The 14,761-nt window shown below is 34.2% G+C and overlaps 1 protein-coding gene across 1 annotated transcript in view; it reads left to right on the forward strand.

Annotated features, from left to right (window-relative positions):
- LOC111051594 (ubiquitin carboxyl-terminal hydrolase 20) overlaps positions 1-14,761 on the forward strand; it is a 43,198-nt gene that overhangs the window by 22,918 nt on the left and 5,519 nt on the right. The window contains exons 15-19 of the mRNA XM_039441838.1: positions 4,415-4,678; positions 6,286-6,578; positions 8,188-8,335; positions 12,052-12,164; positions 13,761-13,966. Of these exons, the coding sequence (XP_039297772.1) occupies positions 4,415-4,678; positions 6,286-6,578; positions 8,188-8,335; positions 12,052-12,164; positions 13,761-13,966 (1,024 nt within the window). The remainder of the gene's footprint in view (positions 1-4,414; positions 4,679-6,285; positions 6,579-8,187; positions 8,336-12,051; positions 12,165-13,760; positions 13,967-14,761) is intronic.

Here is a 14,761-nt window from a genome sequence, read left to right on the forward strand (position 1 = left end):
GTTCATTGTTGGGCCCAATACTCTTTCTTGTAGCAATAAATAATTTTCACTACTATCTAGAGGGAAATGTGCTGTTCTATGCGGATGACACTTCCTTGTTCTCTGCAAATAAGAGTGTCACCCAGGCTCGTGATTGGTTCTCACTAAACAGATTGTCTCTGAATGAGGCAAAAACCCAAAGTATATTGTTCTCTCTATCAGATGTCAGTGAGTATTTGCAGCCGGTCCGATTATTGGGGGTTCACTTTTGATGCCAAGTTACTCTGGGAACCTCATATAGACATGGTGTGCTCCAGTCTCAGCAGCATTGTCTATCTACTGAGAAGGCTGATGTCTGAACTGCCAATTTCGGTGGCCTATTTTGCTTTTTTTCATTCGAGGATGAGTTATGGTTTGAAATTGTGGGGTCATGCATCTAGCACTTCTAAAGTGCTGTTAATTCAGAAGAGAGCGGTCCGGGTGATTTCTGGGGCGGGCTATCTCGATCACTGTAAGCCCCTTCTTTCTAAAAATGGCATTCTATCCTACATTAATGAGTTCATCTATCAATGTTTGAAGGATATACATCAGATGCAGGATAGGCTACCAAAGAGCAATGACATTCACAGTCACTTCACAAGAAACCGTGAGAGTATATATATATATACCAAGATGCAGACTTGAAAAGTCCAAATCGAGCTACCCTGTGATAGGCTACAAATTCCATAACTTGCTACCAACTCAAGTTAGATCCTTGCCAAATAAACGTTTTCTCCAAGTACTTAGATCCTGGTTGATTGTGAATCAATTTTACAGTAGAGGAATTCATTACTGCTGATCACAACACTCTAGTCAATTTAATATAATGTTTTTTTGTCTATTGATACCCAAGTATAGGAGACTAAATTATCTGATCTAATTGTAAATTTGCTTTAACTGATCTGTTTTATTTATTATTGTCTATTGTATGTATTGTACCTGTGAAATTTATTGTATGTTTCTTTAATATGAATTGTGACTTGGCTATATGTAACTTCTATGTTCAACTGGCCCAATAAAAACTTGAAACTACATCCAAACCACTACCGTACTATATTCAATACTTGATGGAAATGAACTCTTCTGAAACTTATGCTAATTAAATAGTTCTAAATAGTAATTTACTTTCTTGAAGTGTGATACAAACATAACCTTCCATGAGACCTCAATGCCCCCCCCCTTCGATAATTAAGAAACTTCTTCGGTCATTTAAGAAACATTACTTTTTTATCACATTTAGCTACATCAATTTCCTTAATAAACAATATGAATCAATACTTCCTTCACTAATTTAGGCTAGGACTCTTGGAAAATACGTTATACAAAGTTGTCCTATACTGAAAAATATAAAATTTTGATTTATTTTGTTTCTCATGTAACCGGCTCTTATAAGTTTCGTGATGACGCGATTTTTAAGATTATAATATACCAAGTAGACCTTTTCAACTGTTAGAAAGGGTTCTCACTTACAGGAGTACTTTTAATGTACTTATTTCCAAAAAAATCTCACACACAGTAGAAATAATGACTGTATTTCAGCATATAAAATGATAATGTCTAACATCACAGTTCTTGATGGATCTGGTAATTTGCATATGTGGTTTTTAATAAAATCTATTGTGTATCAAGAATGATTGCTGGGAAGTATGTGTTTATGGTAAGACTGGTAGTTCCCAGATGAATCATGGGATTGCATTCCTGTGTGATTCAGATTCACATACGATAGCTTTTGCCATACAACCAATAAATAATGAAAACACGAATAGACAACGACATATAACTAAAACACAATGATTGTAGTCAAACCACATCTATTATTGATGTATTATTGAATGTATTATTATCTCAAGGAAGTAAGATGCATTGTTGTCCACCAAGCGTTAGCTCTGCAAACTTGTGCCCTTTAAAATGACCACTTTCCCGTTGTCATTCATGCAGCGAAAAACTTCCACTTTATGAACACTTCTTGACTTCGCTGAACTCAAATCGATTTGATTATATTTTTTAGCAAATATAATAATTCTTATACAACGTATTTCTCACTTAGGAACAGACCAGAAATCGGTTGTCTTGTGTGCAGTGTGGGTAATACAACAGTTTCCAAGGGCCCCATTACACCTACATATCTATTGATCTCTTCAATCGAGATCTCGGCGAAATAGTGACTATGTGGACTGGTTTTACACAGGTTTTGCAAAGCTTCTGGGCATAACATTAGATCAGAAACTTACATGGATACCCCATATTGAAAGTGTTTGCTCAAAATTAAGTAGGGTTTTATATCTCCTTCGCAGTCTTAAGGACTGTGTTCCACTTGCATATATACGCATTCAATGACACACCCTAAGGGTACAACCACACTGAAAGCGGCGCGTGGCGTGGCGTTGAGGAGCGTCGTGAACAATATCATGTTAAGTAATGAGCTGCAACACACTGGAAGCGTCTACTCACAGAGCGGAGCGGAGCGTGGCGTCAAACTTAGGAACAAGCTAGTTTGTTTTTGGAGCGTCTACAAGCGGAGCGTCAAAGCGTCAACGTGCGAGTGCCCTACTAATGTACATACTAGTAGTCTACTCTTGTTTGTAATGCACTTGTTCTACTACATTTTCCCACCATCTAGTACACTAGTATATTAATTTAAAGTTTGCCCAAATTCCCCTGTAATGTGTATTGTTTTTATTGTTATTTAAAATAGAACATTCATCTATTGCACTTTGAAATCAAAGTAAGGCTATTCTAATCCATTTCATTCATATTTCTATGAAACCTTAGTGCTATTTATTTAATTATTTACAATGAAATGACACTTATGTAATAACATTGATAGATGAAACAATAAGGTAGTCCTTGTGCTATTTTTCTTCCATATTTATAGATGACAAAGTCGATAAGGTTAGAATTTCACGTGTACAATTTTTATAAAATTTTAGTCCAAAATAAACATGAAAACTATAAATTTTGAATTTAGATGGCTTGAATTAATAAATTAATTAGAAATATTCCACTCAATTACCATTTGTAACGAAGAATATTGAGTTCTTTCTCATTTCTAATTACAAGTCTTTCTTCAGCAGATATTGGATTCCTCCAATTAGTGACTTGTTTTTTTCCAAATCAGGCTTCACTCTCGTCAAAATATAATCAAAGGTTGAAGTTGACATTCGCATGTACTCAAAAAATTCGGACTCATGCATTCTTAACACAATAAACAGATGGTGATATTCAACAAATAGTCGACGATTTGAGTTAATTTGATTTACCCACTCTGTCCTAGCAAGCTTAGCTATAGTGAGGTCCACATTATAATGGCAGTGCACGATTGACAATACTGTTGCTGTCCTTTTCTATCATACAACAAAACAGATAGCGCTATCTATCTCTAGCTTTGCAATGTTGTCCATTTGCCAGAATATTTTATTTTTACTTTTGACAGTGACTGTACAAAAGTAGACAGACAATTCTCAGCCGCCATTTTTTTTCTTCATTCTATCAAAATCGTACTTTAGTACTCAAGTCGTACAATTGATTTAAAATGTTTTTTTGAAACAATGAATCAATTTTTAGACATTATCGTATGTGAAAAACAAATTAAAATAACTGAAATGACATTTTAAAAGTTGATAACCAACTAACCATCCTAGACTTCATCCATGCTTCAGTTAGCCTACACGTATAGGTTAGACCTACTCGTTCCGGTATAAATAATATTGAAAGGTTATTTCAGAATTATTTTCATTGAAATTACTTATTTTAAATAGGATTTCTATTTTTCTATTATTTTTAAAAGAAATTTGAATAGAATACCTACCAAATAACTCAATTTCTGTTGTTTTGAAATTCAGATTGGTGTATCACAGCTTTTTAAATTAGCCGCCATTTCAGGTTTGTATAAAAATAAAAATCTGATATCAGTTATAGAAGCAAATTTTTTAATCAAATTATGGAAAAATATATTTTTTGATTAATTTGACATTAAATTGATTATTTTATCAAGGAAATGATTATTATTGGATCAAATTTAATGGGATGAATTGAGTAACAGCTGTGTACACTCAGTGGCAAAATGGAGAGACTTGGCAACGTTTTTCTCCTATCTTTCTTCACTGTCATTATAACGTGGACCTCACTATAATATTCAATACTTTAAGTAATTATTCTGACAAAGTAATGTCCATGCAAACTAGACAACGCCTTTGACGCTTGACGCTCAGACGCTTCCTGTGTATCATGCTCCGCACGCTCAGTGTGGTTGTACCCTATGATATTTCACCCTAACATAAGATATTTATTTATTAAACAGAGCATAATGTTATCATGGGAAGTACACAGTTGAATATCGTCAAAATACATGTGTAAAATATAATAGTCTACTATAATCGATGTTATGTGTTACCAGGAAACGTCAATTGGGAGTCAACCAGGCAAGAAACCGAGCATTTAGCCTGGCGCAGACTGCAAATGAGCAGGAGCCGGCAGTGGAAATTGCGTATGCCATCTCCAACCAGTGGATCACTCGGTTCAATACATTCGCCGAACCTGGCCCCATCGACAATTCTGATCTGCTGTGTCCTCATGGCAGAATCTTGCCAGCAAGAGAGACCGATTTCCATCATCTGATCACGTCTGTGCCGGAGACGGTGTGGGAATACCTGTATGGAAAGTAAGAACAATACTGAATTTTTTGTACTTTATAAACTCGTTACTCATATTTTTAGATAATCATACCTTTGTGAAAAGTTAGTTAAATATTAAAAATGTATAGTTATATACCCTTCATTATATTTTTCTCAATCATATCTTCAAAAAATTATAAATATTGAAACTTTATAGTTGATAAACTACTATTTATGTTTTTTTCAAAATCACAACCTCCACGAAATATGAGTAATATTTTAGTTGAACTACTTATTCTTATGTTTTCATAACCATTCCTTCATAAAACGTTAGTTAAATATTTAAATTTGGTTATTTATTCCTTTTTGGTATATTTCACAATAATGATTTTGTAAAGCTACAAAGTATTTATATTGGTAGAAGCCATAACTTGTATTATTGTGTAGTAAAATCATGTACAGTAATGTTATTGATAGCCCCCTGTGGGTTGGGGGATCATTGAGTCGAGCATCGGATTCAAGAATTTGTAGAAAACCAGAATACACCCACAGCATCCCTGCTTGTCATAGGAGGCGACTAAAAGAGGCCACCTTTCCAAAGCCCTTCTTCCAAAACCATCCTTCTTTTTCCCAATATGCTTTGGGACTTTTCATTTCTAGAATGGCACTTTTTTCATTGACTTAGCTGTGTGCCATTCTTTCTTTCTTCTTCTATCTGTCGGCCTTCTTTGGCCATATTCTTACTTCTTCTTAGGCCAACCCAAGGTGTGATGTGGACCGTGCTGATGGGTGGTACTTTTATATGGTGTCTATCGGTGCCTGCAGGATACCAGGCGCTCTCCTGCAGTACTTAGCCTTGCCTGGGCATGCGGGGCTCTGTCTGGATCGACTGTACTTTCCTAGCTGTTCGTGGGAACCACATGGATAACAAAATACAAACCAACCAAAACCAAACCCCGAGGCAACTCCAGAAGTTGCCTCGCCCTCAAACCCATCAGGATCTGCCCCATTAGGGAAGGTTCCTCAATATGAAATGGGTGCTTCAGCTACACAGGAAGTTCTGTTGCACTCTTATGTAGAGGCTAACATTGAGAAGGCTTCTACTGATTACAATATTATTGAACTATCTTTTAACAGTGACGTAGTAGGCTATAAAGAGATGTTTTGATTGATATTATTACATTTCAGTATGGTCTTATTTTTAATAACTGTTGATGATTTATTTATCGTGAAATTGTTTTGTTCAAAATGAAATGTAGTATCCAGTACAGATGCAATACCTTTAAACTTCATTGTCGAAGAAGGAATTTTAATAAACGTACATTGCATGTCACATTTATGGATCAAAAATGCTTCAAAATATTCATTTATTTAAATATTTTTGAGTTTTGCTTGTTACACAATTATCAATCTGTGGGCTTAAACATCGAGAAGCAGAATTTATAGTGTCAAGTCTTTTTCTACATCTCCTTCACTAAAAAATAGAAAGTTTTCAAACTCATTCAAACATTTCGTCTTATATATTTATTCAGATATGTTGTTTAGTGTCAAGTCGTTATTTTGCACATTACTATAAAACTATAAACTTGAATTGAAAACTATAACATATGAAGCTTTCAAGATGTATTATAATTCCGTTTTATTTATTGTTTAGATACGGCGGTGGCCCCATTTGCACGCTGGATAAACTAGGACTATGCGACACCTGCTCCAACAATAACCTGTTGGCTGATGGCCCGCCGACATCGCGAACCGAGCTGGAAGTGCGCGAATTTTCAATGCTGGATGAGGAGGAACCGCAAATCCGACAAGGAACGCATGTCAACGTCATCTGCCTCAAATGGTTTGTCGAGTGGAACGCCTATGTGACAGGCAAAACCGAAGAATGTCCCGGACCCATTGACAATACACCGCTCTTCAATGGCCAGAGGCGTTCGACCAAACGAGGTGAGTGTTCACAAAACAGCCAACGATATTAAAACAAAAATTGAAGTTAATTTCTTTCCCAAAGAATTACACAAACTTATTTACGCTAACCATAGCAAGCCTATATACTAAATATCTCTCACTGTTTACTATTTAATAGGAGAGCATTGTTGCCACTGCTCTCTTCTTTTTCCCTTCTATAGTAGATAGTTGTGATCCAAGTATAGGAATTTTGTTGCTTATTTCCTATAATACAAAATAAATTAGACCTTAATGAAATGATGTCAATTATTCAACTGAAATATTGATAACAGACTAATATAAGTTTTGCTAATCACATGATTCACATGTGTGACAATCATTCGCCACACAAGTAATCCCAGTACATGTGATATGATATAATTTGTTGTTTCTTGTTAATAATAATCAATATTATACTAATACTGTTGCTTATTTTACAACATGAATCTCATTATGGATAGGCCTACTCTAGTTTTTCATAGAATCATACTGTGGTTAGAAATCAAAAATAGTTTTAGTATGAAACGCCAGTAAGAGAAAACTTGAACGACAGAAGTTAATAATTGTATCGCAGACAAGAAAAAGTGTCTTTGTATGCATTTAAAGATAGAACACTTCTTTTTATTAAGAATTTAGACACAGGTTTTGGAAACGAGACGGGGCCGCCGAAAACAATAGATGAACAGGTAGTAGTTTTAGTGGCCTTTCAACGGTGGCCTATCGTTATTAAATTTTGACTTTTTTATGGCCTATTGTTAATGAATCACAAGTTTCCCACTCTGAGGAATATATTGGTTACCATTCTGGTTACCTAAAAGCACTAGAGTGAATCACAGTTTTATGGAATTGTACATGTCTATTTAGAGAATAATGTAGCCTCTCCACATATCAGTGATGACTGTTGTTTTAGGTTTCACATTCTCCAAACTTATTAGAAGTAGAGTCTGAATCCCTTTAGAGTCTAAATTATCTGAGTCCCTTTTTTCAGCAATTTTCAATAAAACACTATTTACTTTCTTTGACTATTCCACCAACTACCCAACAATTTCTAGTCAAACGTTCGCGATTGTACTTATGATTGTGCTGATGAATAGCATACGTGGTGCTACGTATCGAATGCCATCGAATGAACCATTGGGAATAATATAATTTCAAGTACTCAATCACAGATCTAGATCCAATCGTAGAAGATACAAGTAACAGATGTGAGGTGCAAAGTAAGAGATAAGTTAGTGCTCGCTACCAGCTTAGTGCCTTCCAGCAAAGAGAAGGGACACTAATGAGGGTCATAAAGCGGAATCAGAAAACTATAGAGTGTGGTAGTCGAAATTTGAAGGCTAAACCTTTTTGAACCTCTATTAAATAATGCCCAAAGGAGGTAGTGCGGCCCCGTCCCGTTTCCAAAACCCTTAGACACTTCAAAAAAAAGAAGTAACAATTGATTGAACAAATTCAAAAGGGGAAAAATGGGAGAACAAGTCTCAAGATTAATCTAAAATATTTTATAGACAATTATTCTAGTTCAATCTCCAGTTATCCATATTTTTTCTGTATGGATGTCGACCAAAATATTACCTTTCTACCGCACAACAAGTGATTTTTTTGTCAGTTTCAGAAAAAGACTACCGAAGAGTATCGAAAGGCCAATGGCAGTTTTTGCACGGTTTATACGGAGGAGGTCCAGAAGCAATTCTTACCACCCAAAACAATCAAACAGTCATCGTAGCTGTACCAAAGACACTCCCATCAACTCCCAGGTATTTGTCCATAAGTTTACCTCCCTGCTTTTGTCTTTGTTTTACATTTTACAACTTCTTATCAAATTAGGCAAATTATATGAGGTAGTTAGGTTTTTGTTGTGAGGTAGTTGGGTTTGAATTCATTTTGAACGTATAACTTCTCACTGGAACTCTTTAATAATTTATTTATTTTGATCGTCACATTTCTAATGTAATCAAATCAGAATTGCAGTAATAAGTGGCAAATTCCGCTTGAAAATTAAATTCGATCTAATTATTATTTTCAATTATTTTCCACTTCAATCAAGGCTATGAAGGCTGTAATATAAAAAGCAAACTGTAATAATAACAAATAATTTATTTACTTTTTGCTTGTTGATCTTGTTAACTTAGTTGCAATGCATCTTTTTTCACCATATGTCTATAGTTATATAATATTTCTTGAATATTTTATAAAATTCCTAATAATACAAGCAAGAAATCATGATATTCAGGTGCGGTACATTAAATGTATGCTTTCTTATGAGACTAGTGAGTATTAACTTAGTCAATATCAACTTATTCATAATTCCAGAAACTTGATAAATAGCTAACCAACTTATTTATAATTTTAGAATGCCATAACCATTGAATGTTGCTTTGTATTGTTTAGTTCTTCTACATCTTTCTATATCTTGACCGATGGGGAATTTAGCATTTCAAGCATTACATGGAATGAAATGACTTTTAGATTGAGTTCCAACTAATACTCCTCAGTCACAAAAATTAGAAAATAGCTTGACTAAGTAATAGAGTTGGCTAGTAATTTCAAAATGAGTTTTGGGAAAATTCTAATGCAGAAAGATTGTTCTAGATATTGTTATTTTACTTTCTTCGACCAGTAGAATAATGTGTTCGAAATACTTTTTGTATCAATGTTATTAAAGTATTGATATTATTAGTAGATATGCCAGGCCAATCAAATGTTTCTAATTTGTACAATCAAATCTATTTGATTTGTATTGCACATGAAGCAGCAATCAAAACAAACTTGTCAACGCAAAAATAATTTTCCAGTAATTTCCGAGAGATGCGGAATTTCTAAATAAAAGTTGAATAGAGTAGAATTTAAAATTTGAATTCTAAGGGCCGGTTTCCGAGCTAGAGATCTATAAGTTCTGGACTCACAGAGTCCAGGACTAAAATAAGCGCTCGGGTCTAAATCGACTTTCTGAGTCACGATTTTATCTTCTAAACTCCGGGGTCTATTGAGTTCTCGACTTATTTGAGTCCAGGACTTTAACGCAGTAAACATGTGGGAAATTCACAATATTTTGCTGTTGTATTGTTGGCATTATAGCAAAATGAAAACAGCTGATTGCAGCGGGATAATTCAAATGAGCATGCTCTCCAAATTATTTTGTGAAAATACGTTTCGATTTTTTTGTATTCCTATTCAAAGCAAAACCTAACCTTTTGAAAGATGAATGAATAAACATTTCATTTTACGTTATGCTATTATTGATCATTGATCCTAACCAGTGATTTTGGAATAACAATTTCATTAGGCTATTGAGTTTGAAAGCGTATTTGTTTGAAAAAATGGAATAATAATTTATTATTGTTATATTATCATTAATATGTTGAATATGACATTGATTAATAACATTCAGATGTGTATATAAATTTCAAGGCAATCCTTGTATTATTTTTCTTGAACATTTTTAGGTTATGTCACAATCGTAAAATAAGGTTAGTTTTCTTACGCATAATTCTGATACAATTTTATTCCAAAATAAAGTTGCAAACTATAAATTATGAATTCAGATGGTCTAATCCAAATAATTTAGGTATTCCATGACATCTAATTGGCTTCTCATCTACTCCAGAACAATAACTGAATTGTGTTTGCTCAGTTAAGTCTAGAACTTAGATTTAAACCCTACTTCAGTCGAGGGTTTAAAATCACGCTGTTTCAAGTTCTGGACTTAACGATTTTTGATAAATCTTCGACTCGGAAAGAGGCGAGAATCTAATTCAAGTCCTGGACTTATAAGCCCTTCACTCAGAAAGCAAAATTATAAACTCCAGGGTCTAACGTGATCTCTAAACTCCAGAGTCTATTATATCCAAGTCCTCGACTACGTTCGCTCTGACTCGGAAAGCTAATTCTCTGACTCCAGAGCTTAAAGCCAGTTAAAGTCTAGAACTTAGCTAAATCCCGAGCTCGGAAACCGGCCCTAAAATAATTTATAGTTACCCTTATTTTATTTTCACGCACCTGACCGGTTTTCTGTTGCTACCATTCTACTAAAACGCATGATTTTATTGTGTTGTTTTTTTCGTTTGTAAAGCATTGAGATATGATTTAATGTATAATTTTGTAATGGCTTCTTTCCCAGCTTCAAATTCAATGTGCGGTACTATATAAATATCTAACAAATGCATCCACAAGTGATTCATTATTCATATATCATTTCATAAGTAAGAATGAACATTAATTTGTTCAAACATATCCATTTAACATATAACACTATGGCCTGGTTGCACAAAAGCCTGTTTAAATTTAATCATGATTAAATGACACGAGAACCAGAGCAGGCTTTTTGGAAAAAGGTTTCTCTGATTGGTTGTTGTGGCATCTAATCACGATTAAAATTTAACAGGTGCAAGCGAGCCATATTTTACATCATCGCCAATTTTCATTCATCTTCATATCGTTCAATGATTCTCCAATTCATACATTGTAAAATACATAGAATTATTTATATTGTTGATTATTAAAAACTAGAATCTAGGCCAACATATATTGGTATCTACATAAAAGAAGAAATCCAAAGTTCTCTGATTAGGGTTGTGTGGCAGAGAGGACCTGGAATCCTAACTTCGCCCTCAATAAAGTTAAACTCTCCATTCTGTTGCTCGTGGTCAAGTGTTAGACTGGCCAAAAGTCATTCTATTCCCTCTTGGGGCCCGTTTCTCGAAAGTCACAAGTTACATATTATATTCACCAATGAATTTGAACAGAACAGGGTACTGAATTCACTAGTGAAACAAGCTATTGGCCCTGTCTGACATTGTTTTAAATGCCTCTCTTAAAATCTCTTTTGGCAACTACTATAGCATAATAGCTAACTTATTAAATTAAGGAACATCATATTTTGTTTTTGTTTTGAAACGTCATTTCTTGATGCAGCTACTATACCATAATAGCGAACTTATTAAATTTAGGAACATCATATGTTTTTATAGTGACATAAAATTCCTCAACCCTCAGTCATCTGCTACACTAGATGATTTATTATTTTACAATTCACTCTCAAAAATTCAGTTCCACATTAAAAAGTCAGCATATGAAAAAGCATTAGCTTATTCTACGAGCGGCTGTAACCTGTTAATGAAGGAATTAACTTGATATAATAAAAATAAAAGGTTACCATCACAGGTTACCATCGGCTGGGTAAGGTTAAGGTTAACATTAGTGAATTTTAGAAACATCACTGGTGTTTTGAAGATATTTTCTTGCCAATGTAAAAGTGTTTGAAATTTATCAAATTATTTCAAGTCTTTTGAAATTTATCAGTGAATATGTAACTTTTGTCTTTCGAGAAACGGGCTTATTTCAAGTCTTTTGAAATATATCAATGAATATAACGTAACTTGTGTCCTTCGAGAAACTGGCCCTAGTAATCTTAGATTTCCTAGAAGCTCCCCAATTGGAGTGAATTAACCAAATAGGTATACATTTTTTGCAGTAATGAGATGACTGAAAACGAATTTGTTTTGGACAAGACCTCCAGCGGTAATTGGAGTGCCGATAGCGAGCTCGCTGAGGCATTGCAGATGGTCGAATTTACGTTGACCCAAGGTAAGAATCCATCGGCAATGCAAACTACTATAGTGATGTTTTCAAATCTTTGATACTCACTAGGTAACATCAACAACTTTTATCAGTAATTAAATACAAAATAATTTATCCTTCAACAAAATAAAGAAGAATACTTATTACATTAGCAATAACGTACCTAGGAAAGGAACTAGCCATTTCATTTTTAATTTATTTCTTTCATTTCATTTTTCATTCAAAAATACCTCGTCGTGTGTTTGTATCTTTTGTGTTCTGTATTAATTTTGTGCATTTTGAATTGTACGAGCTTATGTAATAACTTGTATTAGTTTACAGCTGTTTTAGAAAAACATTTCCAAGCTTTCCCATACTTTCATTAAACTATAGGGCTCCTATATTACGCACCATCTGCGTTTAAAGCAGCCTCCACACAGGGATTACATTGTCAACGAAACCACTAGCTGTTGCGGGAATACGGAATTAGAAATGTCATGTACATTTGAGTTGCCTCATTTTTAATTCCACCTCCGTAGCAGCTATTTGCCCCCTATTGCGATCCCTGTGTGCAGCATGCTTGAAGCAAATTGTTCAGCTGTTCCATTGTGTTTCATGAATGAGTCAGTTTTTAGTCGTAGAATCCAAGAGGCTGACATTCTGCTGTCCTCTTATCATCTGTGCAATTTCATGATAATTTGGATAAATCATATCAATCAATCAGTATTTATTTTTACTTTCATTTCAGTCCGTCATATTATAATGTAGAGTGACAAATGTAAATCTATTAATCATGAAAATTACTATTAGTTGCTTATTACAGTATCTACAAAACGTTTTTATTCGACGGAAGAAAATTTTAATTTCAAAATCAACCCATCTTTTCAAATGTTAATCAATATGTATATAACAACTCTAAATTTTGAAGTTTAAATAATAATTTATTTTTCCACTCTCTTACCTTTTACCTATTTTCATGTATTTATTTTTTACTTATTATTCATTCTCTTACCTACTTTGCTCTCTTACTTTGGCTTACTTTTTACCTGTATTTGTTTCAAGTTCGTCTTATGTGTTACGCTTGTGTTGCATGTGTGTTTTTCAAACTAATTTTGTTAAACAATAATAGTTTTATTGAAATGAATTCGCTCTCTTCTGTCTAATATGCTGGGAAATCATGTGAAAAGCTGGGAAAACTGTAGATCCATAAATCTCTCATCATGATCATTATTCAAGCACAATTTTAAAACTTATTTGGGCATCCGTTACAACAGATTTCACATTGACTTTCAGGACCTTTCTCACATTAAGTTCAAACGTTCATTTGGGTGAAAAAATCTTCAATTTTTAATGTAATTGCACTTTCTTCGTTAGCTAGTAGATTCAATATTTTGGGAACGGAAATGTTGAATAATAATAATAATTTATCATAGCTATCAGGAAATTTACGTTTATTGGTCAATAAATGGATACTGTTGAAACAAGGAATATATCAATGAAATAGTCTATACTAATGGATGTTCCCCCAAGGAAAGAACCACCAATATCATCAATAAAGTAAATTTTCAGCTTCATTAGTTTTCTATCTGAGAGTGTAAAAATGAATTTGCTTGAATTTGACAGATACAGTTCCAGAAGAAGTGAAACAAGCTTTAGTCGATATTCATCGTCCGGACGAAGATACATGGGTGTCAAGCGAACCGAAGCCAGAACCCCCCTCAGACGCAGCTCCAGAATCGCAGCCAAAAAGGGTGTTGCGGTCATCCAAAAAACCCGTTTCCACGTCATTGGTCGACATTAGAATCGACTCAAACCAACAGATGGCCAATGTAAGTGCAACTCATACTCGCCTCACTCATTTCTCAGTTTCAGTTTATCAAACAATAATTTGGTATATTGGCCCTGACTTCTTGTGTTATTTGACTTATGGATCTGATTTCTTTGTCTTATATCACTTTTAATTAACTTTAATATTTCAGTTTATTCTATTTAAAAATGAAGTCTTGAGAACAATTCTCGATACGAAACAGCTGAGTTTGACTTGGCTGCCTAGTAATCGAGTACTCATTTCGAACTTACTAACTTTGACAGTTGTTTGCTGCCGTCTGGTAGATTACAGGTGTCTAATTGGTTCTCACCTATTCACTATGTATTTCCCAATTACCTTGAAAAGCTATAGCGTTCAACAGTTATTGCAAATGATGGAATTGTTTTATCAAAATAATTATTATTCTAAGCAAGAGTTTTGAACATTTTGCGGTCGCAATAATCATCCTTCCGAGAGGACTACTTGTTATGTGGTGAGCAAATGTGAGGAGACTGATTCGGTGAATGTTCAAAGGAAAAAGTACTCTGAAAACAATTATATATACACATAAACAGTAGTCTGATCGTAGTTTCAAATATGTTGCCGCCATTATGTCGTCATTATGTTATTCCCCTAAATTATTCTCGTTTAAGAATGAGGCTTACAGTTAAATGAGCAAGGAAGTTATGTGAGTGTACCATACCAGATTTTTTTTATGAAATGCTCTCACCGCTATTAAACGTTACAAACCAGTCCAATGAGCCTTGATTACTGAATGGCAATCTGTTTACATGAATTGTGCAAAATTTCGATCATC

This window comes from Nilaparvata lugens, chromosome X (assembly GCF_014356525.2).
Source record: "Nilaparvata lugens isolate BPH chromosome X, ASM1435652v1, whole genome shotgun sequence".
Classification (NCBI taxonomy): Eukaryota; Metazoa; Arthropoda; class Insecta; order Hemiptera; family Delphacidae; genus Nilaparvata; species Nilaparvata lugens.